Source organism: Ascaphus truei, chromosome 2 (assembly GCF_040206685.1).
Source record: "Ascaphus truei isolate aAscTru1 chromosome 2, aAscTru1.hap1, whole genome shotgun sequence".
Lineage (NCBI taxonomy): Eukaryota > Metazoa > Chordata > Amphibia > Anura > Ascaphidae > Ascaphus > Ascaphus truei.
The window spans coordinates 348,500,454-348,515,294 of record NC_134484.1 but is presented as its reverse complement, the minus strand read 5'-3'; the positions used below and the strand labels follow the sequence as shown (position 1 = coordinate 348,515,294).

At 41.4% G+C, this 14,841-nt stretch overlaps 1 protein-coding gene across 3 annotated transcripts; it reads left to right on the top strand.

Moving 5' to 3' along the window:
* The first annotated feature begins 343 nt into the window (after positions 1-343).
* On the top strand, positions 344-13,263 carry HNRNPA2B1 (heterogeneous nuclear ribonucleoprotein A2/B1). Of its 3 annotated transcripts, none has more exons than XM_075586815.1 (13): positions 344-672; positions 4,162-4,272; positions 5,109-5,255; positions 5,385-5,595; positions 5,734-5,844; positions 5,971-6,066; positions 6,950-7,015; positions 7,657-7,779; positions 8,326-8,454; positions 10,279-10,388; positions 10,557-11,464; positions 11,681-11,808; positions 12,962-13,263. In XM_075586815.1, the coding sequence occupies exons 1-10, from the start codon at positions 667-669 to the stop codon at positions 10,365-10,367; spliced, it is 1,089 nt and encodes a 362-aa protein (XP_075442930.1). In that variant the 5' UTR covers positions 344-666; the 3' UTR covers positions 10,368-10,388; positions 10,557-11,464; positions 11,681-11,808; positions 12,962-13,263. The 3 variants fall into 3 exon arrangements, with proteins under 3 accessions (XP_075442930.1, XP_075442928.1, XP_075442929.1); XM_075586813.1 differs by having other exon boundaries at positions 6,947-7,015; XM_075586814.1 differs by lacking the exon at positions 10,557-11,464 and having other exon boundaries at positions 6,947-7,015.
* Positions 13,264-14,841: the final 1,578 nt, after the last annotated feature.

The window sequence follows — 14,841 nt, the reverse complement described above, 5'->3', positions numbered from 1 at the left end:
CCTGAATCCATTCTCCCCGCCTTTAGGAGACTTGAAGGCTTAAACAAAATTCCCATTCTTGAAACAAAAGCACCGAAACCCCGAGCCTCGGTCAAAGCCCGCTCTCATCCCTACGGAGACTGCGTAGCGCCTCTCTCATCCCTACGGAGACTGCGTAGCGCCTCCCCCCTCTCCCCCTACGGAGACTGCGTAGCGCCTCCCCTCTCCCCCTACGGAGACTGCGTAGCGCCTCTCTCATCCCTACGGAGACTGCGTAGCGCCTCCCCCCTCTCCCCCTACGGAGACTGCGTAGCGCCTCCCCTCTCCCCCTACGGAGACTGCGTAGCGCCTCATCCCCTGGGGTTCCTCTATGCAGCCGGCGCCTTTTTTTTTTGTTGTTCTTTTAAATACAACGCCTCGTTTCCATCGCAACGGGGATCGAGTAACGTTTGCGGTCCTTGTAGAATCCCCGCGCCATATCCTAGCCTAGATGACGTAAGGCGCGCGCGGGGTTGGAAGACGTTGGCCAGAGAAGGTTCTGGAATTGTGAGAGCGCAGGATCACGCCGGCACGCGCAGCCTCTCTCACCCCCCCCGCCCCGGGAGAGCCACACGCAGCGCCCCCCCGCCCGACACAGGCTGTGTGGTTACACCGTAGCTTCGCGCGCTTCTGTTTCAGTCGTCGAAAATGGAGGTAAGTCCGTTTGTGAGCGTTTGTTTTATATATGCGGCTGATTTCGAGCACAGCTATACAAACGGCGGCGGATTGTGTTCGCCGCCGTGTATACACAGACACACCCGTTGCTTGACGTTACTGCTGTACCCTAATGTGTGTGTTAGTAAACTGTCTTTGCCAGTACCTGTAACTGCACTTCATTAACCCGGTGACAGTACCGGGTGGTCGGTTGCTGTCGCGTGGAGAGAACTGCGCCACCCTGCCGCCATCTTGCACTGCTTTGTTTACCGTGTCTCTCTCTCTCCCCCCCCCCCCCCCTGAACCTGGTTTTAGGGCACGGAAGCTTTATATCTTAATATAAAATGTATTTTATCACGTGAAATACTGAGCAATGGATTAAAAATGAACGGGTTTCATTGTAGTGCGCGGGGGGTGGGGTGGTATGAGGGGATTATGGCAGGGGGGTACGGGAGGTATGAGTCTGTGCGGCGGTCTTGGCAGTGCTGCTCGGGCCGCCATCTTGCCTGTGTGTGTGAGGGAGGGAGGCTGTGTGATGGCCGCCGGACGGCTGCCGGTGCGCGGGATGCATTGACTTGCCGGCTTCATAGTAAATGTATTTTCTCATGTTAATAACACGCAGAACCTACTCGAAGCGGCGAGTTTCTCCGTCTGTGCCGTAATAGCCATTGGAGCCGCTAGTTTTGAAGCTCCCACGTTTCATGATTAAAGACGCCGTGTGCATGATACCCTGCTCCTGGCGGCCCCTCCCTGTGTGCAGTGATTGCAATACATGATACATGAACATTAAAGCTCCGGTCATATTCACCATGATCTTTACCGTGCCTAATTATTTAGTGCAACTGCCTTTCCATTGAGTAATTTTTGAGAAATACTAATGTCCTCCTAGGATTTCATATCTTTATTTCATTTCTTGCTTTAGATAAAATAAGTATATATATATAGATATATATATATATATATATATATCTATTTATCTATATATATCCTTATTAAACGTGAGTTGGCATATTTAAGATGTGTACATATCACTGTTGTGAGAAACTGCACCGTTAGGCCTCGTCCAGGATGGCGCTGAGCAGGCGCACTCACCGCGATGAAACACATTGCGGCAATGTGTGTGGCCAGCGTGAGCAAGCGCCTGCGCATGCTCGGCGCTCAGAGCAAGCAAATTTGATTTCGCTGCTCGCAAGCGCGTCAAGTGAGCGGTTCACCCAATGAGGGCAAACTAGCTCCGCGACGTCGTGGCCGCGCCCCCAGACGTGCGCACATTTTGTCGGGCATGAATCGCCTGGCTGAGCAGGGCGCAGCGCTGGAGCACCAGCGCGCCTGTTTCCGCCCTGGACGAGGCATTAAGTCGCGCGTATAGTGCCCGCGACGGGTGTCGATGACGCCGCTAGCGAAAGTTATATTTCACATGAGGCGACAGCCCTTGAAAAATCAAATATTTCTGGCTTCCAAAGTTGGTGACGCAACGTTGCTCCTTCGCATTCTCGCCGTCGCGCTTACTATAAGCGCACGCAGCGGCAATGTATTTGTTTCTGGGCAACGTCGCGGGCACTATACGCACAGCCTTGGGCTGCGGCCAGGCAGGGAGCGTGCGCTGCGCCGAGCTATTTGTGGCCGGTTAGGTGCGTGCTCGTCTGGGGGCGTGGCCACGGAGCTGGTTCGCCCTCTTTGGGCAAACCGCTTGCGGGCGGCAAATTCAAATTTGCTTGTTCTGCAAGCATCTAAGCGCTGAGGAGGCGCTTGTTCAGATAATCCAAGAATGGGGAGGGGTAAGGGATGCTCCCGCATCAGCAGGTAAAAAGTGTATAAGTAATAAGGTGTCGAGCCAAATACCGGTGCAAAAGAGGAAAAGTATAACTAAAGCGGAAAAGAGAAAAAGTTCCTCCTTGAATGCACTCGGATGAGCCAGTATTGATAGTAATGAGTGTGTTAAAAACCTTTTAATCACAAGAGAAGGTTAAAAAAGAATTGTACAGAGGGGCATGGTATATATAATCCAAGGCCAGCCCCTAAAAGGCAAACCAGCAGAATCGTCCTCACTCTTGAGGAGATATGGGTATAACAACACCTAAATGTGGAACTGTGTCGCTCAGATAGTACCCTTTCCTATAATACCAGATTAGAGGGTCCATAAACCATATGGAAATCCTTTATGTCAATAATTCAATGAACCTAAAATGATATAGGTCATTGAAGCTAAGTCTGGAGGGTAATTATCTTACACCGACTGGACAGATGGTATATATCTGGTTGATGTCCCTAGTCCACTTAAGCGGTGTGTATAGTAGAAAAACAAGACATGGTGAAAACAATAACAACGCAACAAAGATTATAGTCAAAAAAAGAAAAAACTCAACCACCATGTACATATAGTAGTGAGATGGGTAGCTAAATAGTGTGTGAGCTCTGCAAAGGGCAAGCAGAAAGTGTGCTAACGGAGACGCCCTGAGGCACGGTTCAAAGACCGTATCCAGTTATAGCCTCTATATACTCGTTGATGTTTAGCGCTTTTGTAAATAAAATGTTTATACTTTCCCGCTTGCACAGATAGTCCGTAATTGCCCTCGCGCGCGTGAGTGCCTGCCTCTGTGTGTGTGTGTGTGTGTGTGTGTGTGTGTGTGTGTGTGTGTGTGTGTGTGTGTGTGTGTGTGTGTGTGTGTGTGTGTGTGTGTGTGTGTGTGTGTGTGTGTGTGTGTGTGTGTGTGTGTGTGTGTGTGTGTGTGTCTTACCATCAGCAGCTCCAGCCCGAGTCCGTGGAGGGAGGGAGGGGGGTGAGTAGCTCAAGCCACGCCCCCCCTCCCTGTCAAACTTCCCACTCCCGCCCACCTCCGGCTCCCGCTCCCTACAGACCGCATTTCGCGGTCTGTGTATGTCAGCGCCCCGCCTGTCTGCAGTGCAGGCGCACTGACTCTGGGAGCGGGGCCTTAGCCTAAGGCTACGTGTACTTCAATAGACCGAGGCCAGCCGCTTGAAAATATATTTTTAAAATGTGCATATCAATGTGAACCCATACTCTGCGAAACATGTTTGCGCACATGTTTATCTGTGTAATAGGCAAAAACAGACCTTTTTTGTTTTATATATTTTGATGACACTTAAAATGTTCCATGTTAATTTTTCCCTGGAAAATGATCTAAATCCATGTTAACAAATACAGCCAAATATATTGAACAATAATGGCATCTTTCTGACTTCACATGTTTTAATGGATCTGTAATAAATACAGTATATGTAAATCACATACGTGTGCCAAAGCTGATAGATGGTGAATGGTTGAAAGTCAAGTACTTTTATTTATAAAAATGTTTTACCAGGAAGTCATACATTGAGTTACCTGCTCGTTTTCAAGTATATCCTGGGCACAGAGTTATACCCATACATGGTTACATTAAATGAACAGTGTTATTCAATTCAGACATTTCATGGACAGATAGGCGGTTTGATTTCTAAAGATTTATACTGGAATCTTTTTTCATATAGAGGGAAAAGGAGCAGTTTCGCAAACTCTTTATTGGAGGTCTCAGCTTTGAAACGACAGAAGAAAGTTTACGGAAATATTATGAGCAATGGGGAAAGCTTACAGACTGTGTGGTAAGTAATCGTTTTTTAGAAGGGGGTAAATAGACGTTTAACTAGCATTTTATCTACTAATAGATGAACTTTCCTTTTTAATTCTCTTGAGTTATGATGCGAAATATTTTGTGGCTTGGCACTTTTTGGTCCTCGTGTATTCATAAGATTATACAACATTCCCCATTATTGATGAGGCTTCTTGGGAGGTTCTGTGTAGTTCAGTAATTGGCAATGCACTGTGACTTAAATGCAGAAAATAATTAGACGTTTGTTATAGTTTAGTATTTTTATGTAAACAAGCAATTAGTATTTTGGGTGCAAATCAATAAACATCTTTGCATATGATTATGCATGGAGCGTCATTGAATGCTGAGTTTCCTCTCTTTACCTTTTTAATTTTTTTTTTTATCAAACTGTTATTGAGCACAGGTTTTTAATAACACTTGTGTTAATTAAAAAAAAAAAACACACACACACACAAAAACCTGTGCTCAATAACAGTTTCTGTGTCTTCAATCCCTGTTTTTTGTGGTACTAGTCTGCTGGGGTGGGAACACTTTGATTTTCCCCTGGCTGCTTTTGCATGACAAGTGTTCAGCCAGAGCCTCCCTTTCACCTTCCCCTTACCGGCTCTGAATTAAAGGGACATTGTGGGCACAGGGTAAAGAAAAACTTGTGATTAAAACGTGAACATTTTATATTAAAATGTGAACATTTATAGGACCCAAAGAAATCACACTCTTGAAACCATTTCCAGAAAATGAAATCTGCCAAACCTTTTATTCACCTGCATAAATCTAATCAATGCGTGTTAAATGGCATGTTTCTAATGTGTCTCTCTTTTTTTTTTGTAGGTAATGAGAGATCCTGCAAGTAAACGATCCAGAGGTTTTGGCTTTGTGACTTTCTCGTCTATGAATGAAGTTGATGCTGCAATGTCGGCTCGACCTCATTCAATTGATGGCCGCGTAGTAGAGCCTAAAAGAGCGGTGGCAAGAGAGGTAGAGATGTTTATTACTACGTGGGATTGTCATTTAACTTCTACTTCCATTGTGTGCTTTTTTTAAAAAAAAAACAATTCTTATTATACTGGGTAACCCTTCACACCAAAATTATTCCTGTTTCCTCAGGAGTCTGCTAAACCTGGTGCCCACGTGACTGTTAAGAAATTGTTTGTTGGTGGAATTAAGGAAGATACAGACGAACATCACCTGAGAGACTACTTTGAGGAATATGGAAAAATCGAAAGCATTGAAATAATTACAGACAAGCAGTCTGGCAAAAAGAGGGGGTTTGGATTTGTGACATTTGATGACCACGACCCAGTGGATAAGATAGTTTGTAAGTAATCTATAAGTTAATTGTGTGGCAAATATAGGAGGGCTGTGGTAGATAATTAAGCCCTGGTTATTCTAAGTTTTCTTGTACACTATCTCCGTTTAAAAATACTTCCTTTTTTGTTTTCCCCTCTCCCTTTAGTGCAAAAGTATCATACAATAAATGGCCATAATGCAGAAGTAAGAAAGGCCTTATCTCGGCAAGAAATGCAAGACGTTCAGAGTACCCGAAGTGGAAGAGGAGGAGGAGGTGGTATGTACACTTCATTCTTAATTTAGGCAACATAACCAGTCTACCTGCGCAGGCTATACATATGTATAGATATGCTCTTGTGTATTTACACATGTATATATATTCTTGCCCATGTTTATTTTTCAGGTAACTTTGGCTTTGGAGGAGATTCACGTGGTGGTGGTGGTGGTGGTGGTGGGAACTTTGGTCAAGGTGGCGGAAGCAACTTTAGAGGAGGATCAGGTATGAACATTAACCTGACAGAATGATGTCCAAATGGTGCTTTAGTTTCCCCCCTCAAATATAGAGTATAAGGCTCCAAAGGTTCCCCAATTTTATATAGGGAAGCATTTCTAACGAAGGTATCATAATTCACAGCCTCCCCAAGATTGTGTTTAAATATTGTGCTTTAGATTGTAGTTGACACAGAGTATCACAAAGCTCCTATAAGGTGTATCTCATGTTAATTGCTACTCAAGCCAGTGGCAGTAAACTCTGATACCACTTATCAGTTTAGTAAATCTCCTGACCTACTTTGGGCACTATATTTGAGGCTAAGATTCGTATATATCACAGTGCTGTTTCCTTTCTAATTATGGTTACACGTGTCCTTTTTTTTAATCATATTTTATTGGTGATTTTGCACCTGTAACATACATAAGTACAGTTACATCAGTGTATGGGAAGGGGGTACAAAAATAATAGGTGTATAATTATTTGTCAAAGGATAGGGGGAGGGCATCATGAGATACAGACTAGCCAGACATGATCCACCACAAATCAGGAATACAGGGGTACAACAAAGGACTCCCAGCTCCCTCACAGGAGCATTATCTGATGTTTCAGGCCAGGAATGACCTTGCTGCGTGAGCTATCCACAGTTGCCAGACTCTGAATTTTAAGAAAGGAGTAGTTGTCATTTACTAGACAAGTCAGCTTTTCCATTTGTCAGAGGAACCATATCTTGTTTCTAATTTTGGAAAGTGATGGAGTATCTTTGTTTCCACAAGGCCATGATCTCCACTCTTGTAGCAACACATTTATCCTTTTACCATGCACGGTTAGATTTTGTGACTTTTGTCATTGACCCCTTGTGTCTATTTTTTTTGCATATGTTCTTCAGCAGAAAGCTATGGAGGCGGACGTGGGTATGGTGATGGATACAACGGGTATAATAGTGGTGGTCAAGGAGGTACGTTTTCCCATGTTTTCCCATGTAGTATGTTCCATTTATTCATCTGAACTATAGTCGCTCGCAAAGAAAGCATTGCAAATTGTATATAAATCTATAGTTTTATTTAAATACATTTTTGGTACTAAAAACACAGAAAACCAAAAAAGAAGTGACACCTTTTCAACATCTAAGCAGGGTTTTTTAAATGTAGTGCATTTGTAAATGGAGCCAGCTTAATTAGTGGCATATGGTTATGGTGGGTGAAAAATCAGATTGCACAAGGTATCTTTTTGCAGCCCCTGCAGCTTTATTTTTTTTTGTTGTCCTAGACTGCTTTATAAACTATGTCGCTGAAGACTATATGGCAGTAGTTATCAACTCCAGTCCTCAAGAACTCCCAACATGTCGGGTTTTAAGGCTATCTCTGCTTCAGCACATGTGGTGCAATCAAAACGACTGAGCCACCTGTGCTCAAGCAGAGAGATCCTTAAAACCTGACCTGTTGTGGGTACTTGAAATTGGGATCCATATTTCAAACTGATAAGAGAATTGACGTGACCCTGCTTGGTCTGTTTGTTAAAATACATTAATAAAAAAAAGTTTGGAACCTTTTTGAAAGGCATGCAAAAGGCACTCATGGGTTATTTTCTTTGTGGAAGGAGGGAACTTCGGTGGTGGTGGATCTGGTTATGGAGGAGGACGAGGGGGTTTTGGTAGCGGGCCTGGCTATGGGAACCAGAGCAGTGGATATGGTGGAGGAGGATATGACAATTACGGAGGAGGTAATGTTACTATATTCACTTAAACCTTAGACGCATGTTTTACATAACTCTTAAAAGCAGCAATTCCCTGGGCACCCCCCTTTAAAAAAAATGTAAGAAGAATTTAGTATTGGGTGGGGAGGGGTCCTGAATCGCAATATTTGTAGCTCCTGGGACTCCCCGATATACCCAATGGTGAGTTACTGGTATTGCTTCCTAATTTTTAAAGGGTATTTAAATGGTCATCCAATAGGAATCTGAGACCGATGACACGGGCAGAATAAATAAAATTTAGGAATTGTTAAAGCAGCAATTAAGTGTTTAAACTTGTTGATATGAAATGATTTGTCGGGTATACTTTGCTACTATGGCATACATAGTAAGTTTGAAAACCCATAATCCCTAGCTGCAGTAGAACCAACTGGTATGTTTGGGGACCTGAGTTGTTAATATGCTCCTAAATGTGTATGGTGGACATCTTTTTTATTTTTTTATTATTATTATTATTTTTTTCCCCTCACTTTTTGTTAAAAAAAAAATAATAAAAAAAATGTGCAATGGTTTTAGGGAATTATGGAGGTGGAAACTACAATGAATTTGGGAACTACAACCAGCAGCCTTCAAATTATGGCCCAATGAAGACTGGTGGGAACTTTGGTGCTGGAAGCAGAAGCATGGGAGGACCATATGGAGGAGGTATAGTGTCTATAACTAATGGGAGTTCAAGCTGCCGTTTAAAAAAATAAATAATAATAATTAAATAAATATATATATTTTTCCCATTCAATATGTGCATCAATACAATCTGCACACTGACAAGTGATTAGCTCAGCTGCAGATCGATCCGTTCTCCTGTAATCGATCGCTTGCTCAGGGTTATTTAATTCAGTTCTTGCACAGCATTGTGGGCAATGTAGTCCAGCAAGATTGTGACTAAGCAGTTACTAGATACAATTGGTGCACTGCTAGAGAGAGGGCGGCGTTCAAGAGCCAGAGCCTCATCAGAAGGGTAAGGCCTCGTTCAGGGTGCTGGCTTCGGAGGGAGGGCGTTCTGCCGTGCGTGCTGCCGTGAGAAACAAAGTATTCAATTTGAATACTGGTTTTCAGGGTAGCAACCGCCCTGTCTCCGAAGCCAGGAGTTGAAGCTGACTACAGTTTCAATAAACGAAATTCGTTTTTTGGAGCTGCAGCAGCGTCACTGGGACCAAGGCAGCCAATGAAATCATTCTTCAGAATGATTTCATGACTGCAACTTGGATACTTACCCTGCTGTGTGTAACCCCGCCCCCTCCCCAACGCTGAAAAGTCTGCTGGGGGATAAACAGATCGCCCAGCAAACTGCAGCACTGCCTCCCTCACGCCCTCCCTCCGAGTCCTGCAGCTGGCACCCTGAACGAGGCCTAAGAGGTGGTCACTTTGGAAATGTTTCCTATATTAGAAACATTAAAAATGTCTTTAAAACATTCTTCTTTTTTTTTATTTATTTTTTTTAAATGCTACATGTATTTTCTCATAGTACAGAACTAATTTTTTTTTTTTTAAAAACCATGTAAGATATTGCTTGTTTTAAAGGTTTATTTTGGTTTGTTTGAATCTACAGTAAGCCTGTCTGTTTGAGTCTTGGAGTATTTGTTGATCATGTGACGAGTTAATAGCATTATAGCACTGAAAATTTGGACAAGATTCTGTAAAACACGTTACAATATAGGGCGTTATTCATTAAACAGTAGTGCCGGTTGGGGCACTATTACACAAACTCCTATTGATTTGCGTAGGCGTTTTCTGCAATAGTGCCCCAATCGGCAGTATTAGTTTATTGAATAACCGCCAAACATTCTTTAAAACCACGCTGCTCTGTGTTTTTCTATTTTCTAAGGGACTGGTGCTGTTGTTGGTGTTGTTGTGTCCAACTCGCTCAACATCTGAGCCAGATAACCACATTTTTATAAAGGTCTTAAAGCAGCAATTCATCCACTTACTTTTTTTTACATAGGATTGAAGCAGGGTGTGTCTAGCTGAACCCCATTCATTTTGGCTCCTGGGACCCCCTGCTTCCTGAGATACTTACCTCCTGTAGTGGGTTCTGGTATTTCGGCAAAGTTTAAAGCTCCCGTGTCGTGGGCCAATCGGAAGCCAAACTTGAGGATGTTGCGCCTTCCTTTTGGCCCACATGGCACAGGAGCTTTGAAACTCTGCCATTACGTGAATTCTGGTAGCCAAGCACAGCTGTTACCAGCACCCCATATGGCGGTCTGTATTTCTGGAAGCACAGGGTCCGTGGAGCTGAAATTAACGTGCTTCAGCTCTGGAGACCCCCTGCATCAATCCTATGTTTAAAAAATAAATAAAAAAAATCTACAACAAAACGCCCTCTTGGATTGCCTCTTCAGGACATTCTGTTACTGATTTTGACATGTCTTTCACCCAAGCATGTCACCCAGGGCAATAGCAATGAGTATGCCACACTGTCCATGTTTTTTAAGTCCTCTTCATTGTTTTTATTTATTTTTTATTTTAAAGGTAACTATGGTCCCGGAAGTGGTAGTGGAGCAAGTGGTGGTGGTGGTGGTGGTGGTGGAGGAGGATATGGAGGGAGAAATCGTTATTAATTTTTCTAATGTTTCTCTTGGGTAAGTAATACTATATACATTTATTGTTTTTTTTTTTTATTGCTGTTGTATAGTAAAAGGTATTTAGCTACAGGATTAAGTTTCTCAGGAGAGTATTGTCTTTAAACTGGCTAGCTGGATATAATCATAACCTATTTTTTTTTTTACTCTTTACTTCTGTTGAAACAGGCTTCACTGTATAAATAGGAGAGGATGAGAGCCCAGAGGTAACACACAGCTGCAGGTTATCGAATTAATGTTAAGGAGACTCTCTTTATCTCAGTCATGCATAAAACATGCAGTGATATGACAGAAGACACCAGAGCAGATGCAGACAGCCATTTTGTGAATGGATTGGAATATATTTAAGTACATTACCTTACTATGGAGGAAGGACTATAAAATCCGTCTTCAAGACAGTTTCTTAGGTTTTTAATTGTTTATTTGTAGTGGTCTTTGTAAAGAGTGTAGCAGCATTCCTTCTTTTGATAATGTTCAACTTTTTAAGTTTTAGGTGACATGTGAAACCTTTTTTTTAAGATTTCTGAGCAGTTTAAAAAGCAATTAGCCAGGATCATGGTGTAATATGAGACTTTTTTTTTTTTATTCCTTTTTTTTTTCCATTTACAATTTTCAGTGTGTGTATAGTTAAGCTGTTGTACACTTGATTTAATAAAATAATTCTAAAGGAAACATGGTCTCTAGATTTATGCATTTGTGTCACTAACAGTAAGGCAGAGAGTAGTAATGTTAAGTTTTTTTTTTCCCATATGTTAAGAGTGTTTCTTTGTTTGCAGTCATAAGGAGAAAAGTATATAGATAACTATGGGGTATCTCTGCAAAGAGAAATGCCTGTTTAGATCTTTTAGATGCAGCTGCTTCTTCAATGGCAAGGAAAGGAAATATCCCCAGCGAGGTACTCTTCCCAGAGACACAGGTCTAGTACAAGAGAAACCCCTGAGAGCGACTTCTAAGTTCAGTCATATAAAGCTGAGCTAAATTTCTGGATAAAGCTTTTGCTACTCTAGATTAAGGATGTCAACGAAAGCTGAGGGGTAGAGCAAAATAGTTCTAAGCTTCAGTTAAAACTTCTGTAGGTAAGATCTTATTTTCTTTCTTTCCAAACAAAGATAATGCTATGACAGTGTACAGTATAGTAGTTGCTGTATTTAGTTTAACATTAATATATCCAATTATTTTTCAATTATAGAAATATATATATTGTATACGCCAATTTTAAAGTAAGGTATTCCTTTTGTACTTTCCCTTTATTGTAAAATGCTTAGTATATTTTTTCTCTTGCTGGAATCTAGCTTTGATTCTGAACACGGACAAGCAGTCTGACAAAGACTTAAGCTTCATTTCAACAAATGAAACATGGTGATCATATTTTTCCCAGATGGTCCAAATGTCCATGAATGATGTTTAAAAGAAATCGCAGGTAATTACACAAGATTATTTGAGCCTTGTTTGACAACTTTTAGTAAACATGTTTTAGCAACACCAGTACAGGCAGTCCTCCTTTTACAACGTTTCGTTTGACAACGAATGGCTTATCCAACACTATGCAATGCATACCTATGTTTATTTTTATACCGCCAAAACGGCTTATCCAACGCTCTCTTACAACGCTTTGCAAAGTTGTTAATGTGTATATAATATATTTTATATTATACAATATAATATATTATGTTATATATATATATATATATATTACAGTATATACACTATATAATATGTGTGTGCTGCATATCGTATTGCCTGCGTAAAATATTAGGTGTATTTTAGTGTTAAAAATGCCTTCAGGAACGGAACCATTCATTTAAACAGTGTTCCCATGGGAAAACGTGTTTCGCTTTAAGACGTTTCGCTATCCAACGCCATTTTGAGTAACGCATTGTGTCTGATAACCGAGGACTGCCTGTAAAAGGTTTTTGTGGTTCTGTAATACATCAGGGCTTTTCAACGCGTTCTCCAAAGGAGCCAAATAAGAAAACAATTAGTAGTAGAAGGGCCAAGTTCTTACAGTGTAATTTTTAGATTAATTAAAAAAACTTTATTACATAAAAGACGTAATTATATTTCAACATTCTGCAAGCATGTATAACACATGTACCATATATATATAAAGTATAAGTTTTAGTGTGAAAAATTGGCACTTTGCGCCTGATTATTTCATACTAGTTGTTAATCACTGTCCGTGTCACGTCAAGGCCCTTCGCGGGTCACCAATTGAAGAGCATCCCCGGGTAGACATGGTGCATGACTGAAGTAATTGATCTTGGACATTTTCTATAAAAGAATGTATACTTTTATGGGTTTTATGACATTCAATCAGAATTGAGAGCGGGGAAATATAGTTTCAGCAAGACCCCTGAACTATATTTGTTTTGTCATGTCACCTGGTACTTTATAAAGGATTTTTTTTCAGATCATGTGGAAAATATCTGCTTTTTAATCATTAACCTATGATATTTAAATACAATATTATGGACATGTAAAATGAAACTCTTAATATACCATGCATTTCTCTAGTATCTAGTTTTAATAACAAGCAATGTGTGACCTTCACCTTCAGTCTCTCTTCCCTCTAGTTGATTTTAACAGCAGAAGAGCAATAAAGATTGGAACAATATCAAGAATTCCATAACAAAGGCTGCAGTAATGAAGACCAAATAACTGCAGTCTACTTCTTTTTAATGGAAGTAAAAATCTGTTTATTTTTTTTAAAAACACATGCATTGTGTTTTACGTTCAAACTTGATGGACGTACGTCTTTTTTCAACCTTATCTACTATGTAACTATGCATTGCATAAACAGGCAGGTTCTGTGTTTGCACATGTAACACACAAAAGTTTTTAACCTTGTTTTAATAAAAAAAAAATCTATATAAAATGGACTTGTCTTGTTTAATACATTTGAGCGGAACATATAATCAATCTCCTGCCTCAATTGGTAAAATCAACATTAATGTAATTTAAAAAAACATTGCCTACTAGAGAAGTTCTAGCAGGGCATTTTTTTAAAATTGTTTTTAACTTGGTATTACTTTCATATGTTAAACAGCCAAGCAAACTTTTGTTGTAAATTGTGATGAACCTTTCACTGTATACTTCCTGCAAAATAAGTTTCTGTTATATGATACATGCTGTCCTCTTAAAGGAGCAATCCACTCTACGTCCCGGAATCTAGCACTAAAAGCAATGATAGTCACAACGCCCTTTCCAACAATACAGAAATATGGCACAAGCAGATCCACTAAAAATAAACAGGAGAGACATCCCCCTGAGCTCCTGCAGCCCCACTGCTTCTACACAGATCAGCAGCTTAAACCAGGGGTGCGCAAACTTCTTGAGCTGTGCAACCCTGCCTGGGAGCCGCGGCGTTCGCACGCCCCCTCCAATGACTGTCAAGTGATGTCATGTGACACCGGTGTGTCATTTGGCGCGCGTTGCAATGGCGATGCGTCACCAAAGAGCAGGTAAGTGAGTTACAGAGGCCTCCCGCCTCCCCTGGCATTTAATTGAAATGCCGTGGGGAAGAGTGCGAGGCCTCTGTAATAGCCCGCGCGCCCCCAGTTTGTGCACTGCTGGCTTAAACAACCAGAACAAATTAATTAAGGCAGTAGATAAAAACTCGCTGAATAATCCTGTGAACGGCAAAAAGCAGGCAGACTTTGCATGCTCCTGTGAGGGGGAGATACATGTGTAGGCAGTCTGCAGACAGGCTAAATATAACCTTCACAGTTTCAATCCCAGCTGAATAGAGGGAAAAGCTCCACAGCAGGACAGTAACTTGAAAGCAAGGAGAAGCATTTATATGGAGAAATTTCTGTCCAGGCAGACAGATGCCCCCCAAACATCAGCAAAAGCAGATGAGAGCTGGGAGAAAGTCAGAGCACACCCAGATGGCTCCAAGCACATGGAGGATCTGCATGCAAACTCGGGAGGCAGAAACTCACAGGGATTATGATGAATTAGCCAGAGCTGTAGCAAAAGTATTGATGCCTGCTTTAAATGAAGATTATGAAAAATTGCAAAAATTCCTAGACCTTAAAGGGGAACTAACCCTTCAAAACACCAGGTGGGGGTAAGTTGAGTCTAGAGTGGGGGTCCTAGGGGATGTATCCTCAGAAATGCAGCAAGACATTCAAACGGTTAAAAAAAAAAAAAAAAAACTTTTCTGACAAGGTAGAGGACCTGGAAAACAGGTCAAGCAGAAATAATATAAGATTAATAGTAGTCCTGAAGAGGTGAAATCCTCTCAATTGCAGGATTTCTGCACAAAATGGCTACTGAAACTCTGGGATTGCTCTTTGATCACACTAACATCAAAGTGGAAAGGGCTCCTAGACTTGGTCCTCCGGTTAGTCAGAACCAGGAAGGTAGGCCACGAGCAGTAATCGCAAAGTTTCTGGACTTTAATGAAAAATCAACAATATTAACAGCCTATAAAAATTTGGGTGGCCTTAAT